General features: G+C 39.8%; 1 protein-coding gene across 1 annotated transcript; it reads right to left on the bottom strand.

Annotated features, from left to right (window-relative positions):
- LOC109230483 (O-glucosyltransferase rumi homolog) lies at positions 582–4,425 on the bottom strand. The gene is made up of 6 exons (XM_019395975.1): positions 4,248–4,425; positions 3,520–4,106; positions 2,547–2,736; positions 2,345–2,409; positions 1,879–2,089; positions 582–1,387 (listed from the first exon to the last, which is right to left on the bottom strand). Exons 1-6 carry the CDS (start codon positions 4,344–4,346, stop codon positions 1,139–1,141), a joined length of 1,401 nt encoding a protein of 466 aa, XP_019251520.1. The 5' UTR covers positions 4,347–4,425; the 3' UTR covers positions 582–1,138.

The raw sequence follows: 20,908 nt of genomic DNA, 5'->3' as shown, positions 1-20,908 counted from the left end.
GCAAGAGAGACAAAAGAACACTTTGTAACAAATTCATCTGAGAGAATACACTAGAAAGGCCTTATTCATTGAATGCAAAAGAGATACTTCATTGTTTTACATTGATAGGGTCCAAAGATTCCTCAATCATCTCATATCTCTTTTCTTTCCACTCTGTTACCGAGGAAAGAAGCTTTCAGAGAGATCTCAATAATTGGGTAGCAACTTCGTATGATTACGCCTATCGCATTTACTTAAATTGATTGCATATTTATGTTGCTGCATTTATGAGCATTTAATCGACTCAAACATATTAACCAACGTCTTCCATTTTGTCTATTTTATCTATCTTTTGGTCTAGATTTATTATCCTTAACTAAGATTCACTCCTCTTCTCATCATTGACTGATTTAATCAAAAGGTTTAATACTTTTTTTTTTTGGTCAAACAGATATGCATTAGTACAAATTGAACGACTGTTTAACATCATTAGTAAATTAACTTAATTGACTAATTGATGCGTTTACTGATCGTAGGCAAGTTCTTTAATCAGAACATATTCATATTTTTATAAGAAAATTCTCCCAAAATCACTCGCATCAAAGGGGGAATTATCCCAACAAAATTTTGAGAATGAACATTTACAAGAAGCAACACCACAGAATGAAATGGAAAAATATTTCCACTAGAAAAAGAATATGCTTCACAGTTCACACTTCCTTTTTCTCTCATAAATGATCAATAAGCTTAAAACTCGCTATATTTTCCCTATTCCATAAATACAAACGTCTAATCTTTACAATACGTACTCCAGCCCGTCAGACCATTCTGATAACACCTCCGTCTTCTCTCTTCAATGCAGAGATCAAATGTCTGAGACTTGCTTGGAGAAGGCTATAGAATATGTAATCATATAAAATCTCTTTCTTCTACAATGGTTTATTCTAAAGTGAAGTTGAAATTTTCCTGTAAAGAGAGGGAAGGAAAACCGGCTACGTGTGTCTACAATTTCCTATTCGTTTCTAGGTAGACAGTGGCCGACCTAGACTAGACGCAATGGGTTTCATACATCTAGCTTGGACTGTTTATGTGCGTGAAAAAAGATTATAGATTTAGTTCCTGACTTTAAATCCTGAATTCGCCACTGGTAGTAGAATTTCTATCTCGAAAGTGAGCAAGGACTTCCAGGTGAAGGGAATGCAATGGATCTTCTGAGGAATTGTTTTTGCTTGTCATCAGCAAAACAAAGCACTGAATCAATACAAATCTCAAGAGCAGAGGGGGGTTGAACAGGAACAAAGTCCTGCAGCTTTGCATACTCTGAAATCAAGTGATACATGTAATCATAAATCCGATCAATACTCAAACTTTCCATGAAGTCTTGTCCTGCTTTTCCAATGGCTTCGGCCTATTCAACAAAACATTTCACGGAAAAAAAGTATAAAGATATTGGTAAATAAAAGAGTCAAACGATAACCACAACCAATTTACTAGCCTGTTTGGCCAGGCTACAAATTTGCTAGTCCTACTTGACCCACCCTTCGTCATGAGCATCGCATTCATTCCACCCTCCCCTCCTACCCCCCGGACTCAGCATCCTCACTGAAGTTTGCTCCACCATCATACTGAGGGAGCTTCGGTTCTGATACCATATTTGTCATGACTCAAGGCTATAGCATGTATTGTTCGCTTTGGACCTAGTATTGTCATGACTCATGATCCAAGTCTATGGCACGTATTGACCCAAAGCTGACAGGCCCAAAGCTGAAAATACATACGTAGGCCCAAACGGACCATGGGCTTGGGTCGTGTACTTTTCAGAACACATAACGTCACTACCATTATCTCAGCATAGCAAAAAAGTAGCTACACTGACATAATCTTGGGGCGAAAACATACCTCTGATGGATTTGCATTACCCCAATCAACAGCAGCCTTTATTGAAGGACATAATTCAAATGGAGGAATTGGCCAGTAATTTTTCTTTGGAATGAGACCACGACTAAAGAAATCCTGATACTGTGGGCTGATTATCAGGGGAAGAGAACCACATGCTAGAATATACTTCAAGCTCACTGACCATGCATATCCTTCTGCATAAATCTTGTACCTGCATTATTAACAATATAATAATTGAATATAAGGAATGCAATTTTCTCTGTTTCATGAGAACTTTAAAAATCAACTACTGAACAATACCTTAGGGGTGTGACGGTCCATGAGATGAATTAATAGCAATGTTGAATTCGAGATTTAAAGTCAATGAGTTTTACTCTTTACTATACGTGCCAAATTAAAATACCAAGCATGTCAAGATCCAAAACTTGAATTCGCAAATGACAACCCAAGAATGTTGCAAGCTCACCTATGATTACATTGCTTTGATAGCTTGGACTTCTCAAATCCAACCTTTGCTTCTTCTGCCCAATCCTATATCCATATCATAATGTACAATATGTAATTAAGAAAACAAAGGGATTCAAAAGAAAAAATGAAACAAAAATAGAAAACAAGTACTAGCTAGTAGTTATAATGAAACTATAAGAATAAAATGTCTAGTCATGAACCTGCCGCATAATTTGTGCTCTCCACATTTGAGTGTCATTGCAATTGAGCAACTCTGTGCGAATCGGAGAAACAACATCTGGATTTCCTTTCCAGTATGCTACCGGGATCTTCCTTACCCAACTTCGAGATTTTGAACCCTCTTTGATGCTTTTAAATTCTTCTTCCCATGGTTTTATGTTTATTTCCGACCTGAAAAATAATCATCCAACATATAAATTGAAACAGAGGGAATATAATTTACGGCAGGAGAAAGAAACATAATTTCCCACTGTTTCCAGATTAGTTCACTAATAATTCAGCATGTGTTAGAGGTTTATGTTAATAACATAAAGGGTGCACACTACAACACTAATATTTCAGCATGTGTTTTGCCAGTATTTTATTTTGGGAACCTTCATGAGTCTGTTTTTTTATTAATCCAATATAAAGGTTCTAAATTATCTCGTGAATATGAAGGATAAATACCAATAACCTGAAGACGCAACCCGCTATATCAGCAGTAGTTCAACCAAAACAAATCATTTTATAATAATCCATTTCTAATAATATTAGAAAAGCATTAACCTAAAATAAGCAAAGCCATACAATTCCTCTGAGCACCTTGTATATACTAAGTAACTTAAGTTATGGTTGTGGCGGACATAGTATGCATTCTGCAGTTTCGACATAATTCACTGCTTTTGGTTCAATCTTATGTGTGCGCGCGAAAAATAAGTGTAGATGAAATTAGATATTTTGTATTTCAAAATTTTCATTTTCAATTCAAAACTCGTGGTGTCTAAATTATGAATCTGCCACTGCATTATAGACTTATCATATTTTGGATGAAAATGATGTGCAATGAAATGATATGATCCAAACATATTCCAAACATGTGTTAAACTCAACCATTTTCTACTAACAATATTACAATATGTCAAAAAGTAAAAAATTGTAGTTCGCATCAGAATAAAAGAAGCTTCAAATTCTTACCAGCCCCAGAAAGACCAATCTGGAAATGGTATATCAAAATGGTGCGGTGTGGTACAGTACCGAAACAAAGGCAAAGGCATTGAAGAATGTTCAGTTCGATTAATAATAGGTTTGTCCATGCAATCAAACATCAAATCAACATCTGGAACCTTTCCAGGGTACCTCCTTAATAATTGCAATATTCCCCATATCGTGAACATAGCCCTACTCTGTACACAAGCATAGTAAAAATCTACAAATAATTTGCCACCAACTATAACAACTCTAAAAGCCGCAAACTTCTGAGCCTCCATTACATGGTTCATAGAAATCTTGGACTTGGTCCATGGTTCAAGGTCATAACGTATGCTCCTGAAAAATTCTGGGCAAGTTTTGGATTCAGAGGTTTTGATCGATTTGGATGCGGAGTTGCTATTTTGAGGAATGGTGACATGACCCGGGCAGCTAAGATAAGAGCATCCTATGATCTTGGAAGCCTTTGAAACAGTGGATTCTTCGTCGAATGATTTTGCAGGAAATACATGCCACGGCGTTGGCTCTAAATTGTGACCCACGATGGTTTTTGTCTGAGAAATTAAGTTGTCAACCTAAGCATCAGAAAAGAAAACACAACGACAATAATAAGAATGCCATGAACGTTGTTATTTTATAGAACGTCTCAAAAAAGAAACTGGTGCGGACACCACAGTTAACATAAACAAAAGTATATAGAGATGAAGGATGAGGACCTCGAAGAAGAGGAGAAGGGCGAGGAAGAGGAAAGCAAAGAAGATAACGTAGCGAGGAAGGAAAGATGGCCGGCGACTATGTCTAGATAGTATCCCCATTGAATCTATGTAGCTTGTCTCAGATTGAATTGCTCAATTATATTCATGTCCATGATACTTAACTTTGAGTTAATTGTGATTAATTGATCTTTAATTTCTTTGTGCTTCTTGATCTCTGCTCTTTGCCTTTCTTTCTCACACGATAATTGTTGCATGGCTGAGGGATTGCCTCCCGTACACTACCAACGTGGAAAACCAACAGTATTTAAGGCCCCACAAATATGAAGTGTAATACATTATTATATACTAACATATATGATTTATATTTATATAATTATTAATAAAGGATTTCAAATTTGAACACATTTCTTTTTAAATTGATAGAAGTAGGATTGAGTGAGTTAATTAGATATAAAAAAAAATTTCATTAAATTAAATAATATATTTACTTTCTCATCAATTCTATTTTTATTTCCTCTCTTTTTTCCTGCAATTTTGCTTTCTAATTTCAACTCAGATTCTCTAAAATAGCTATTCCTTTTTGTCATATTTGACTAATCCATAGATCATAAAGCAAATTCTTTTGTATCTATCTATTTAATTAGGAAATTCCCGAAGCAATTTTCGCAAGGTTCAAAGCTCCATGAATACTGGGCTCACCCTTTTTTCATTTTCACTTAATATTATATCTTTATATAGGGAAGAGTTCAATACCATGACGTGCTCTCGCCACTAGATCAAAACCGTGTAGGGCCTTTTTTTTTATATCTCATTTATTATATAAATTTATGAAAGAAAGTTTAAGCTTCTTTTACTATATTATGATTTTAGGTCATAGCAGTGCCCACGAACATTATATTCAACCAGCTTTATTCATATTTGGTAACTGAATGACCCATTCATTACCTTTAATATTCTTTGTCATTGTAGTCTCTCTTAATTTAGACTCTATAAAATTTGATTGAGAACGTAACAAGTAGACATATGGCTCCAGGGGAAGGCTAGTAACACCTTGCTTTAAGCCTCAATTTTTGAGGCCCCAAAAATGTTATAGTAAATTTTACAATTTATTTTAATTTAAGCAATACTAAAGTTACAGAAAGAATTTAAAAGTATAAAAATTGTGTAAAAAGAAAAGAAAGAAAGACTTCTACTCCTAAACAATAAAAATATTTTAGAACTTCGAATTAAACGGATTAAATCTTCATATTAGTAAATATAGTTTTGTACTATAATATCAAAGATAATATATTGTAAATATATGCCTAATCTTAGTTATTTAAATTGTCCTCACTAATATAAATAATACTGCTATATGAAGCTAAAGGCTTTATGTCATTTAAGAATATTATAGGTGACTCTAACTAAAAGAAAGTATAGCCTCTTACTAAAATTTACCTTAGGCCATTAATTTTATTTAGCCGCCCTTACTCGTGCTTTCTCGTTCCCGACTTGCTTGAACAATAATTGTCACGACGGTTTACATTCCCTCTAAATATTAGAAAATAATTTTCTTTACATTCCCTCTAAATATTAGAAAGATTTTAATTTTCATGTTTTATATTATTATGTCAGCTAACAAATAATTCTAAATAACCATTAATAAAAGTGAAATTATACTAACTGATAATATGAAAATATTATGCATAATATAAGTTGGTACTAGAGGAGGCTCATAGCTCATGATATTATCACGATCCAAATTTCCCTCCATAAGATGTCGTGACGGCACCTAGTCTCTAAGACTAGGTAAGTCTAACAATTGCGGAATAACTGAAATAATAATTGAAATAACGACTAAACTTCAACAGATATATATATATATATATATATATATATATATAAAACTGAAATTGTCGCTCGGCATGTACAAGTAAAATCAACAACTCCAAGTAAAAACAACTCCCAAAACCCAGTAGTCACAAGCCATAAGCTCTATGGAATGTACTAATTGTCTCTGTACATCAGCATTTAAGAGAATAAAGAAAAGAAAATATAGTAAGGATAGCGGGTGACACCGAGGTCTGCGGACGCTAGCAGTTATACCTTGAAGTCTCCAAGCAGCAGTACACACTCTCCCAATATCGGAGCTGGTAGGATGTACCTAGGTCTGCACAAAAAGATGTGTAGAAGCGTAGTATTAGTACACCACAACGTTACCCAGTAAGTACCAAGCCTAACCCGGTAGAGTAGTGATGAGGTCAGGCAAGGGCGCTACTAGAATATAAGAAATAAGGCAGAAGGCGAAATGACAACAAAAATGGCAGGTTAATGGAACAAATAGGAATGTACGGAGAAGCAATAGCACGGGGAAAAATAAGAGACAATTACAACACTTGAGGAAAAGAGCATCTTACAAGTTAAGGAACAACAACAACAGCCAATAACACAGCAAAAATGGGAAATCAACAGGGGCGCTCCCAAGGTACCGCCTCGTAGTCCCAAAAATAAATATGCAACAGGGGCTCCAGAGGTACTGCCTCTTAGCCTCAAAAGTTAATATACAACAGGGGCGCTCCCGAGTTACCAACTAGTAGTCCAAAAAGTAAATATCTTGCAACGGCAGGCAGAAACCTCGTGCTACAATCTCACTCCGCACGAAAGAAACCTCGTGCAAATAACCCAACAATTATCATAACAAGAATCACGAAAGTCATCACGTAATAAATACAACAAAATGACATTACAAGCAAGGAAATCCTACAATTAAAAAACAAACACGTAATCAAGGAAAACACAGGTAATTCAACTATGCATGTTGTATAAGTTGCAACTAAGAGATAAAACACGTAGACATGTGAAATTAGGCTAAACATGAAGACTACACGTGCTAGAATAACTCATTTAAGATATAAAAAGGAAATTACTTAGCAAAGACCAGATTTTTCAATATTTAGCCCGTGTACGCACTCGTCACCTCGCGTACACCGCACTCACATATCACAAATTGTTACAACAGTAGCAAATCCTAAGGGGATTTCCCCACGTAAGGTTAGGCAAGTCACTTACCTCAAACCAAGCTTAATTAGTCAATAAGAATGGCTTTCCCTCAACTTGCCGACTTCGAACGGCCCAATCTCGCTAAAAGCAATTTCATGCTATAAATATAACTATAAGAAACTAATTTAATTAATGAAATCAAGACTTTAACAAGAAATTAGAAAATTGCCCCAAAAAGTCGACCCTAGCCCATGTCTGGAAATGGAGTAAAAGTCACAAAATCCAAACACCCGTTCAACCACGAGTTCGCCCATATCAAAATTACTCAAATGCGATACCAAAATCTCGATCAAAACCTCAAAATTTGGTCTAAGAACTTTCCTTCATCTTCCCCCATTTTCCCCCTAAATTACTACTTTAATGATGAAATTAAAGACATAATCATGAAAATTAACCAAAACTAGGTAAGAATCACTAACCCCAAACTCCCACATGAAAATCTCTCCAAGAATCGCCTCCCACCGAGCTCCCAAATCAATTTTTGTGTTATGAACTCAAACCCTCATTTTTGAACATTTAAATCTGCCCAGGCGTTTCTTTCTTCGCAAACGCGGAACTTGCCTCGCGTTTGTGAAGCACAATAAGTTACAGCCCAAAAATCCTCTTACGCGACGCGAGGTCCCTCTCGCGAACGCGATGCACACAGGACCCGACCTTTGCGAATGGAGTCATTCTTACGCGAACGCGAAGAACAACACCACCTGCCTATCTTGTACCCCTTCGAGAATGCGGGACCTCCTTCGCGAATGCGAATGGAAAATTTCCAGCAGCACTCAAAATCCTCTACGCGAGCGCAGAAGCACCTTCGCGAACGCGTACAAGGAAACTAAACACCAGCAAGTCTGAAGCTTCAGCATCATCCAAGTTTAAATTCCAATCCGTTAACCATCTGAAATCCACCCGAGGCCCCTGGGACCACAATCAAACCTATCAACAGGTCCGAAAATATCATAAGAACTTAGTCGAGCCTTCAAATCACATCAAACAATGCTAAAACCACGAATCGCACCCAATTCAAGCTTAATGAACTTTAGAACTTCTAACTTCTATATTCGACGCATAAACCTATCAAATCAAGTCCGATTGACCTCAAATTTCGCACACAAGTCATAATTGACATTAAGGACCTACTCCAACTTCCGAAATCGGAATCCGACCCCGATATCAAAAATTCCACTCCCAGTCAAACTTCTCAAAAATCATAAAATTTTCTAACTTTCGCCAATTGACGCCAAAATGACTTACAGACCTCCAATTCAACATCCGAACACGCTCCTAAGACCAAAATCACCCTACGGAGCTATTAGAACCATAGAAACTCCATTCCGGATTCGTCTTCACACAATTCAAACTACGATCAAATTCCTAGAACTTAAACTCCCAATTTAGGTACTATGTGTCCCATTTTACTCCGAAACCAAAACCCAAACCTCTCGGCAAGTCAAGTAAGCATAAAATGAAACAGAGGGAGCAATAAATAGGGCTTCGAGGCTCATATTCTCAAAACGACTGGCTGGGTCATTACATCCTCCCTCTCTTAAAACAATTATTTGTCCTAGAATGAATATAGAGATATACATGAATTGGTGAAAAGATGAGGTTAACGGCTAAGAATATCATGCTCGGTCTCCCAAGTCGCCTCCTCGACCGGATGACCCCTCCACTGGACCTTCACTAAAGTGATGTTCTTCGATCTCATCTTTCGAGCCTACCTGTCCAAGATGGCTACCGGCTCCTCAACATAAGACAAATCCTTGTCCAACTGGATTAAAGTCTAACACTAGGACGGATCGTTGTGATACTTTCGGAGCATAGAAACGTGGAATACTAGATGAACTGCTGATAGACTAGGAGGCAAGGAAAGCACATAAGCAACCTCCCCAACTCGTTGCAACACCTCGAACGGGCCAATAAACCTTGGGCTCAGCTAACTCTTCTTCCCGAACCTCATAACACCCTTCATGGGCGAAACTCGAAGCAAGACCCGCTCCTCAACCATGAACGCAACATCGCAAACCTTCTGATCCGTATAACTCTTTTGTCTCAACTGGGTTGTACGAAGTCGATCCTGAATCACCTTAACCTTTTCCAAAGCATCCTGAACCAAGTCTGTACCTAATAGCCTAGCCTCGCCCGGCGCGAACCAACTCACTGGAGACCTATACCGCCTACCATACAAAGCATCATATGGGGCCATCTGAATGCTCTACTGACAACTATTGTTGTAGGCAAACTCCGCGAGTGGCAAGAACTGATCCCAAGAATCACCAAAATCCATCACACACGCACGGAGTATATCCTCTAATATCTAAATAGTGCGCTCGGATTGTCCGTTCGTTTGAGGGTGAAATGCTGTGCTCAACTCAACCGGAATACCTAACTCATGCTGTACGACCCTCTAGAATCACGATGTAAACAGCGTACCCTGGTCAGAGATGATAGATACCGGCATGCCATGAAGCTGACAATCTCGCGAATATAAACTCGAGCCAGCTGCTCGGAAGAATACGTAGTCATTACTGGAATGAAACAAGGCGACTTGTTCAACCTATCCCCAATAACCCAAACTGTATCTAACTTCCTCTGAGTCCGTGGGAACCCAACAACGAAATCCATAGTGATTCGTTCCCATTTCCACTCTGGAATCTCTAGCTTCTAAAGCAACCCACCTGGCCGCTGATACTCATACTTCACCTGCTGACAATTTAGGCACCGAGCTACATACTCTACTATGTCCCTCTTCATTCTCCTCCACCAATAATGCTGCCTCAAGTCCTGATACATCTTCGCAATACCTGGATGAATGGAGTACTGCAAACTTTGAACCTCTTGGAGAATCAACTCACGCAAGCCATCTACATTGGGCACATATATCCTGCCCTACATCCGTAATACACTATCCTCCCTAACAGTGACCTTCTTGACATCGCCGTGCTAAACCGTGTCCTTGAGGACAAGTAGATGGGGTCATCATACTGATGCTCCCTGATACGGTCATAAAGAGAAGACTGAGAAACCACACAAGCCAAAACTCGACTCGGTTCAGAAACATCCAAACTAACAAAATGGTTGACCAAGGCCTGAATCTAATGTCGATGGCCTTTCAGCTACTGGTAGGTATGCTAGACTACCCAAACTCTCCGCCTTATGACTCAGGGCATCGGCCACCATATTGGCCTTCCCGGGATGGTACAAAATGGTGATATCATAATCCTTAAGCAGCTCCAACCACCTCCGATGATGCAAGTTAAGATCAATCTGTTTGAACAGATGCTGCAGACTCCGGTGATCGGTGTAGATCTCATAAGGGACACCGTACAAATATAGCCGCCAAATCTTCAAGGAATGAACAATAGCTGCTAACTCAAGGTCCTGGACATGATAGTTATTCTCATGCACCTTCAGTAGTCTAGATGCGTAGGCAATCACCCTACCGTCCTGCATCAACACGTGCCAAGACTAATACGCGACGCATCACAATATGCAGTATAAGACCCCGAACCTATAGGCAATACCAATATCGGGGCTATAGTCAAAACTATCTTGAGCTTTTGAAAGATCTCCTCACGCTCCTCTGTTCACCTGAATGAAGCACCCTTCTAGGTCAGTTGGGTCAGATGTGTTGCGATAGAAGAGAAACCCTCTTCAAATCGACGATAATACCCCACCAAACTAAGAAAACTCTAAATCTCCATAGCTGAGGAGGGGTGAGTTCCCCTATTTTTTGCTCCACCTATGGGTGAGTTCTTGACTTAGTATTCTGTTTATGTGTTTGTCCCTATTGGGAGATTCTGTGAATGGTAGCCCGTGCCTACCGTTTGCTTTTATTCATTATTGAGAGTTATGAGACTAGAAGTGAATTCCTGTTATCCATTATGGTAAGTTTTGATGTGATTCCTGAGTAATTTGGTTACGATATGTGATTTAGATGCTCCACTGGTATGGGAGCCAGTACTTGTTGTAATTTTGTTGACGGAATTTAACTAGTGGAAGGTTTCGGTTGGTTTGATGTGTATCCTACTGTGATTCAGAGTTTAGGGTAGGACCCTCACGATTTAAGGTGATTCAATATGTTTGAACCGGGCTGCATGCCGCAGTAATAGGTGGATCAGGACAAGATCCTTGTGAATTATTAATATACTTGATTCTTCCTTGTTAAATTGATTCGTAAAATAGCTTTGATAGAGAGTTGTGCCTATCGGGCTTGTTTGATAGTTCTCTTATGTGTTTCTCTTTACATATTCAACCATTTTTGTTCTATGCTTCTTGAGCTTTAGCTTGTGGGCTGTGTGCCTGGTGGCGTTAAATGTGAATTGTTGATCGAGGCGCATAGTTATGAGGTCTTCGTGTTCCTTGCATTATTCTCAACATCGTGGATGTTTGAATCAGGGTTATAATGGTTATGAGGCTAATTGCCAGTGCTAGAGTTGATTTCGGGCAGCTATTACGATAAGAAATATTATTATGGGCCTGTGTCTGATGTGTCACGTTGTGTGGTTGTACCTTGTGGTGTAGGCATAAGTTATTGCAGCTGGTTGAGATTGATACCGGGTGTGGATGAAGAATCGGGTCTTTTGGAGATGAACGGAAGGTGAGAAATTTTTATTCTAAGGCTTATTGGTGCTGGTGGGGAGGGGTGAATTACTATTGAGATGGTGTTATCAGGCTTATGTGGATTGAATGACGTGGGCTCACACGTGGGTGTATGTTGGATGAATGCATTCAGTGAATTGATGACTTCGGGACAATTCTTGGCACGTTCGAGGACGAACATTTGTTTAAGTGGGGGAGGATGTAACGACTCGGCCAGTCTTTTGAGAATTGAAGTCCCGTTCGATAGCATAAGGTCTTGAGCAGCTTCGTATTGTGTGTTATGACTTGCATGTGTGGCCGAGTTTAGTTTCGGATAATTCGGGGTCAATTTGGAAGAAGGATTCTTATTTTAGAAACTTTAGCGGTAAGTGTTGACCGAAACTTGACTTTTATGTAGACGAATCCAAAATAGAGTTTTGATGACTTCAATAGCTTTGTATGGTGATTTTGGACTTAGGCGTGCGATCGGATTTGGATTTGGAGGTCTGTAGAGTAATTTGAAGCATTTCGTCGAAAGTTGGAAAAATTGAAGTTTTGGAAGGTTGACAGGTTTGACCAAGAGTTGACTTTGGTGATATCGGGGTCGTAATACGATTCCGAGAGTTGGATTAGCTCTGTTATGTCATTTGGAACTTGCATGCAAAATTTGGCGTCATTCCGAGTTGATCTGATATGTTTCGGCACGAGTTTTTGATGTTGGAAAATTTGGAAATTCATGAGTTCGATTTGTGGTGCGATTCATAGTTTGGATGTTGTTTGATGTGGTTGAGTCCTCGAGCATTTCCGGAGTGATTTTGGAGTGAGTTGAGACACTTAGTCTCTTGTGAGAAGGTTTAAGTTGGGAAAGTTGACCGGATGTTGACTTATGTGTAAACAACCTCGGATTTGAATTTTGATGGTTCCGTTAGCTCCTGTAGGTGATTTTGGACTTAGGAGCGCATCCAGAATGTGATTTGGAGGCCCGTGATAGAATTAGCTTGAATTGGCGAAAGTTAGAATTTTGGTGGTTCAGGCTGGCAGTGGAAATTTTGATATTGGGGTCAAATTGGATTTTTGGAAGTGGGAGCGGGTTTGTGGTTTCATTTCTGACTTGTGTGCAAAATTTGAGGTCATTCGAACGTGGTTTGGTAGGTTTCGGCATCGTTTGTGGAATTCAGAAGTTTAGAGGTTCTTAGGCTTGATTCCGAGTGTAATTTGGTGTTTTGATGTTGTTTGAGTGATTCGAAAGTTTTTTAAGTTCGTATGATGTTATAGGATCTGTTGGTATGTTTGGTTGTGGTCCGAGGGCCTCGGGGTGATTTCGGGTTGTTATCGAAGTGTTTGGAGTTGGAAAAATGTAGCTGAAGATGCTGTTGCTGGTGTTTCCGCACCTGCGGAGTGGGAAGTGCAGGTGGGAGGTCGCAGAAGCGGATGGTGAGGCACAGTTGCGCAGTTGGATCGTAGGTGAGACTTGGTCCCCGCATCTGCGATGGCCGCAGATGCGGTCAGATGATCGCAGGAGCGAAGCCAACCTTTTAATGAATCTCCACAGAATCGTAGCCCTGCTCGCAAATGCGGTTCCACAGGTGCGGAACTCGGACTGCAGGTGCGGTTTAGCTGGCAGAAAAACCCCAGCTCGAGATTTTGTTTTCCATTTTCAATTTTGGACGCGAGGAACTGGGGAGAGAGATGATTTTTTGAAGGATTTCAAGGAGCAACGTTGGGGTAAGTGATTCTAACCCATAATTGTATAAATTTCGTTAACCCATGGCTTTATTCATCATCTAATTGGGGATTTGAGCTAGAAATTTGGGGATTTAGGGCTTGAGCATTGGAGAGTGGATTTTGGGGATTTAAGTGACCATATGAGGTCGGATTTAGATAAATTTGGTATGGTTAGACTCGTGAGTGAACGGGCTTCCGAGTTTTGTAACTTTTATCGGAATTCGAGACGTTGGCTCGGGGGCCGGATTTGAGCCGATTTTGGATTTTGGTTATAATTTGGCATTTTTATTGTGGAATTGGTTCCTTTAGCCTATATTGATCGTATTGTGTTGCTTGTGGCTAGATCTGGGATGCTTGGAGTCCAAGTTGAGAGGCAAAGGCATCACGGAGTAGGATTTTTGCTTGGTTTGAGGTAAGTAACACTTTCAAACTTGTCTGAGGTATCGAAACCCCGAACTATGTGTTATGTGGTTAGTATTGAGGTGACGCACATGCCGAGTGACAGGCGTGCACCGTGAAAATCGTGACCTGGTTAATTCCATGGCACCGTTTAGTGACTCTTTCTTGTTGATATCTGTGTTTCCATCATATGGTAAAGTAAATGAGCTGTAAATCATGCTAAATATCATGTTAGGGCTTTACACCGATACTTTTGTGTCACGACCCTAGACCCAGACCCGGTCGTGATGGCGTCTCTCGTTAAGACAAGGCCATCCGACTCAAACCCCAAGTTTAATTAATAGATATAATTATTCATAATCAAGTCATTAATAATGATAAATCCAAAAATAAAGCGAAATATATCAACTGTAGAAACAAAACACAGCCTAACATCGGGATGTCACAAGTCACGAGCATCTACTAAGGTCTGAATACAACTAAGAGTCTAAAAATATACTAAATACACTCTAAGAAAGACAAGAGCGAGAAAAGCAGTGCTGCGAACCTCGGGCAACTACTTTGCTAACTCCCATGACTCTGATACTGCGCAATCAACACCGGCTACTGGGTTCAGAACTACCTGAATCTGCACACAAGGTGCAGGGAGTAATGTGAGTACGCCAACTCAGTAAGTAATAACAGTAAATGAAAGCTGAGCAGTAAAAAAATACGTAAGCCACGTCATAATGCTACAACAAATGCAGTACGTTTCCAAAACAGTACAGAAATCAATTTACTTCGTAAATCATGCTCAGTTTCGGTAAAACCTTTTAAAAACAGTTTTCAATAGTTTCAAACGAGTGATAAAAGCAGTGAGTAAAAATGATAGAAACATAAACAGCCCCTCGGGCGAAACATGTACCGTAAACCGCCCCTCGGGCATAATATCAACAAACCAGTCCCTCGGGCTACCTCATAATCACTCGTAATCAGCCCCTTGGGCATAACATGAATCAAGAACCGCCCCTCAGGCAACATGGATCAAGAACAACCCCTCGGGCTTCAATGTGAAACAACAACAGCCCCTTGGGTTACAACACATCACACACACTGGGTACCCGCGCTCACTGGGGGTGTACAGACTCTGGGAGGGGCCCCTTACGGCCCAAGCGCAATAATAAGCCATCTCATGGCATAATCAACAGGCTCTCGGCCTCATATCAATCACAAGCCACCTCGTGGTATAATAAATCTGGCCCACGACCTCTCATATATCACAATCGGTACCACATGCTGCGGCACGCAACCCGATCCCATAGTATCCTCACAACACAGGCCCTCGGCCTTACTCAGTCAGAATCTCACAAGCCACACGGGCAATAATAAAACAATTACTCGGCTCAAAATCATTTATGAAATCAAAAGGAGTAAATAAAATCGAGTTATGAAAACAGTAAGAATATAACCTAACTGAGTGTAAACATTAAATCAAAACAGTGAGGTAAAAACAGTAGTAAAAGCCCCTAAGGGTCCAAACAATCGGCACAAGGCCTAGACACGGTATTTAGCCCCAAACACAATAATATTTTCCAAGATATAACAATATCAAATAGTTTTCAAGTAAAATACGCGATTAATAGTCGTACGGGATGGACCAAGTCACAATCCCCAGCAGTGCATGACCCCACGCTCGTCATCTAGCGCTGCGTCACCTCAATGTAGCACAATGATGTGAAATCCGGGGTTTCATACCCTCAGAACAGTATTTACAATCATTACTTACCTCAATCCGGTCCAAACTCTAGCCCGTGATTCCTTTGCCTCTCGACTCGGCCTCCGAATGCTCCAAATCTAGCCAAAAACAGTTTCATACCATCAAAGTATGCTAAGGGGACAAAGCCCACTCGAAAATATCCAATTTACACCAAAAATCCCGAAATTGGCCAAACCCGACCCCCGGGCCCACATCTCGGAATCCGATAAAAATCACACCAATAGAATCCTTAAACTCTCACGAGTTCGTACATACCAAGAACATCAAAATCGGACCTCAAATGGCCCCTTAAATCCCCAATTTACACTCTCCAAATTCAAGCCCTAATTCCCCAATTTTAGGCTTTAAATTCACATATTTCATGTTTAAACAAGTAAGAATCAACATAGGATCGAGTATTAAGTCCGAAATTCTTACCTCCAAGAATTTCTCTTTGATTCTCCCTTCAATCTGCCTCAACAAGCTCCAAAACCGAGTAAAAAATGGTGAACTTAGACCCAAAATCGCGAAAAATGGTCTTTTAAAACATTTTGCCCAGCACTCAAAATCTCTTCTTCGCGAACGCGGTCAACGCCTCGCGTTCGCGAAGCACAAACTTATGTTGACCAGTTTTCCTTCATTGTGAACGCGAACCCATGCATTCGAATGCGAAGCCTTAGCTTCACAACTCATCGCGAACGCGACTCCTAGCTTGCGAACGCGAAGCACAACGAACCTGGACCCAAGTGCTCCCATTTAGTCTACGCGAACGCGGGACCTGCATCGCGTTCGAAATGCACACTGACCCTCTCCCTTCGCGAACGCGGGAAAAACATCGCGAACGCGAAGGCTAAATTTCCTGCCTCACCACTAGATCTCTTCGCGAACGCGAAGGCCAAAACTCCGCAACACACACAGCAGAAAATCTGCAACTTCTCAAACATGAATATGATCCGTTTAACCACCCGAAACTCGCCCGAGGCCCTCGGGACCTCAACAAAACATGCCAACATATCCCATATCATATTTCAAACTTCTTCCAACCTTCGGAATGCTCAAAACAACATCAAAACACCAAGATCACATCGGATTCAAGCCTAGGAATTCCAAAAACTTTCAAATTCCGCTTTCGATCAAAAAGTCTATCAAACCTCGTTCGAATGACCTGAATTTTGCACACACATCACAAATGACACAAAGGACCTACTCCAACTTCCAGAATTCCATTCCCACCGCTATATCAAAATCTCACCTATCAACTGGAAATCGCCAAAATTCCAATTTCGCCAATTCAAGCCTAAATCTACTCCGGACCTCCAAAACACATTCCGATCACGCTCCTAAGTCCCAAATCACCTAACGGAGCTAACCGTATCATAAAAATTCCAATCCGAGATCATATACTAACAAGTCAAAACTTGGTCAAACCTTTTAATTTTTAAGCTTCTAACTGAGAACTGTCCTTCCAAATCCATTCTGATTACCCTAAAAACCAAAGCCGATGATTTACATAAGTCATAATACATCACACAGGGCTAGTCATGCCCGAGAACTAGCGAGCAAAGTGCAACAGCTCAAAACGACCGGTCGGGTCGTTACATCTTCCCCCACTTAAGCATACATTCATCCTCGAACGTGCCCATAGTTGTTCCAAAAGCCAACAAGTCGCTGTATAACCTTACCATCCAGATACCCGGGGGTGATCCTACGTCACCCTATCCTATATAGGTCCGATAACATAATGTAACTGAAATTTCACAATCCAACCTAGCCCATAAACCTTAGAACCACATTTCCACTTCTGAAATCATCTACAAGGTTAGAATCTCACATTTATACTCTGACTAAGCCCGAACAAGCTGTAATAACCAATACCTGCAACCTCAGGTGCAATTACATGACAACCACATAACTCAAACACTTGTAGCGATAACTTCTAATCACAGCAGCTGCTTAAAACATCCGAATTTCGATAATAAGCCTTTTATCAAATAAAGCCTCATTCCAACACTTCCGTATACTGCCAATGATAAATGAAACACATAGGAAGTGTAACACCCCGTAAATTCGACTTAGGTATGAATGAGTTAAAGGAGTAGTAAGGTTATATTTTGAGCATGTGAAGTCTCATCGAGATGATTATGGGTGAAAATAGTTGTTTCAAAATCAAGATGGAAAATGAGGTGCATAAGATTTGACAAAATCAACTAAGTTTGCAGAAGGTCTGTCTTCCAGCAAGGTTTAGTAAACATTTGTAAGGAACTGGGGAAAACTCAAGGCATGAAAGTTGTAGGCCTTTGAAATAGCTTTCGAACAATATATTATGGAGCCCGAACGGATCTCTGTGCAAAACGTTATGCGTGTTTTACAGAACAGTACGTGATATGCGCGCCGGTAGCGCGCCCTTAGCGCAACCGCGCGAATTTTGAGGCAGTGTGACTGCCCTTTAGTGCGGGCAAGCCTCCAGTAGCGCGGGCGCGCTAGTGGGGGGTCGTTTTAAAGCTATATTTCGTCCCCTACACCCCCAAAACATAAAAACTTGCTCTAGAAAGTAAAGCTCTCAAAAACCTAACTCCTTAAGGGTCCCTCCACCACCTAAGGTAAGTTCTAATGGTGATTCTAAGTTAATTTCAATTTCCCAACATTTTATTAACATGGGTAAACCCTCCATATCATTAGATATTCGATTGGGACATCATTGTTGAGGGAAGGAAGCCTAGAACTCGAATTCAAAGGGTTTGAACGTCAAAAAGGTAATATCTTCACCCTCTAATTGATTCTATCATTGAAATAATGGTTATAGACTCTAGTTCATGAGATATGAGTTGATGGGTTTGATAGAGAAGCATGAACGGTTATAGGTTTGGGTTGTTGATTGTTGATTATTGGTTAAGGGTGTTGATTACCTTATGGGTGATAAAGAATAATATTGATTATAACCATTTGAGACTTTAGAATTTATCTAGGAGCAAGGGAATGAGTTATTGGGTGTAGAGACACCATTAATAAGGACTATGAATCTTTATGTCACCAAGTGTTTGAGAAAATGCTTAAGTGACCAAAACATGAGAATTATTACTAATATGGAATCCCTTTGACTTGTATTGATATAGATTGAAGTTGGAAGGGTTGGCGAATGTTGTATTATGCTCAAGAGCAAGAAGTTAAGGTATGAGAGGCTAACTTTCTATGTTTGGGAATTTTAATGATTCTCCCTACACTACGTTTCTTTTACGACGTATCAATTGCCTCAGTAATATAGTTAAGCCTAGCTCCTTGAATAGTTGTAGAACTTCTATTCTCTAACTTCATAACTCGTTCATGACTTTCATTTCGAACGTTGTGAGCTCAGTTCGTATTCAATATAGACTTGGGCTTGATGTCCCTAATGATTTACAGGTCAACGATGCAGAGCGCTAGGATTCTCGTACCAGCTATTTGGTGATCCCCAGTTCTTTCGGGGCATTATCATTACCTTACAGCCTGTCAGTATTTACAGATAGTTAGTGTTTTCAGTACTTCAATAGAGGCTTCATAGACTAGAGTAACAACTAGACAGAGTCGCAGGCTTTTCATATTAAGCTGTGTTGACTACAAATATGTTTTAGAATTGTGTTAGTTTTTCCGCACCTTGATTTATATCATCCAGACTTTTAGTATATCAGCATGTGTTAGTTTATCTTCCGCATTCAGTATGTTATGATACCACATGTTGATTCAGCCAGCCAGTTGGTTCGCTCGGTAACATGTAGTCAGGCACCGAGTGCCGTGTTACGTCCAGGCCCAGGTTCGGGGCGTGACAAAGCTTGGTATCAGAGCCCTAGGTTCAAGAGTCCTAGGGAGTCTATGATGCCGTGTCTAGTGGAGTTTCCTTTATAGGTGTGTGCCGACCACTCATATAAACGATTAACTACCAAGACATCCAGGATTGTCTCACTTCTTTCTACTCTAGATCATGCCATGAAGCTTAGAGCAATAGGTAACCTTCTTTTCCTATCGAATTCCTGGTGTATTTAATGCCCAAGCGGCGGGCAAGAAAAATCCAAGGTTCTAGAGAGGATGATTTCCCATTGGGATATAATTATAGAGTACAAGTTAGTAACAAATGATACTTGAGAGGATGTTGGAAGTGGGATGCAATGGATAGTAGTACAGATTAGAGCATGACCTTATCAGAAAGTACAAAAGCAGTTATCATGTTTTACGGTTACTAGTTTATCTCAGTTACCAGTTAGCGGCCTTTCAGCTAGCAAGTTTATGGTTATTCGGTATGCCAATTATCAATTATTCAATTACCAAATCTCTAATTTTCAGTGTATCAAAATTCTGGTGACTGGTGAGTATATAGTGATGCATATGGGTTCTCAAAAAAATGCAAGTATCAATGATTATAGAGAAACCTTCGCATACATTAGGTCTGGATTAAGACCGAAGACTCACCGGATGGCGGAAGAAGTGATTTATTAGATAATGATATACTCTGAAGGATAAGTTTGTGTATGGTAGCGTATTCATATGTGTTTTACCTCATGAAACAATTTCATTCTTAATTTTTGGAAATAGAGCCACAAGTTGGATGATGATAGTTCAGATGTCACACCCTAACATTGGTCACTATAGCTTTGGACACAAAAGAGCCTAAGGGTAAAATACCGAGGAGTCAGAAACGTTTGTTATTACCAAAGATGAGATTCAAACCACTCATGCAAATGACTAGAAGGTATGATATTTGCAATGAGAACCAAGAGTAGCCAATAGTGAATTGTAGGGAACGATTTTAAGTTGTTTAGATTTATTCAAATCAGAATTAGAAAGTACCACGTTAGTGAATTGCTATAAGAAGCAGCTATTATTGTGAGATAAAGGATATGACAATTTCCCTTAAGTTATGTGACTAAGTGTTTACCCCGGATGTTTATAGTATGATATGATTTTGTATTGTATTGAATGGTTGGGGTTAGATATTCCAATTTTGTTTAAGAAAAATGAAATTCCCCTAGGCCATGTACATAGTTAAAAAAAAAGGGGGATAGTGTGCGACCGTAGAATAGGGTCGGATGTTGAGGGAAGTTAGAATAACCTTATTACTTACTTTAGTTATTGTCACGACCCAAACCGAAGGACCGCGACGGGCACCCGGTGCCTTACTCAACCGAGTACCAACGTAACATATCTTTCTTATCATACTATC

Source organism: Nicotiana attenuata, chromosome 7 (genome assembly GCF_001879085.1).
Source record: "Nicotiana attenuata strain UT chromosome 7, NIATTr2, whole genome shotgun sequence".
Lineage (NCBI taxonomy): Eukaryota > Viridiplantae > Streptophyta > Magnoliopsida > Solanales > Solanaceae > Nicotiana > Nicotiana attenuata.
The sequence above is the reverse complement of the archived record's forward strand: the minus strand, read 5'-3'. Positions and strand labels throughout refer to the sequence as shown.

Excerpts from the sequence above, each read along its gene's own strand:
- LOC109230483 (XM_019395975.1), bottom strand. The coding sequence starts at position 4,346 with ATGGGGATACTATCTAGACATAGTCGCCGGCCATCTTTCCTTCCTCGC. Across the intron at positions 2,737-3,519 it reads GATTGGTCTTTCTGGGGCTG|GTCGGAAATAAACATAAAAC; the intron begins GTAAGAATTTGA and ends ATTATTTTTCAG. Across the intron at positions 1,388-1,878 it reads GTAATGCAAATCCATCAGAG|GCCGAAGCCATTGGAAAAGC; the intron begins GTATGTTTTCGC and ends TTTGTTGAATAG.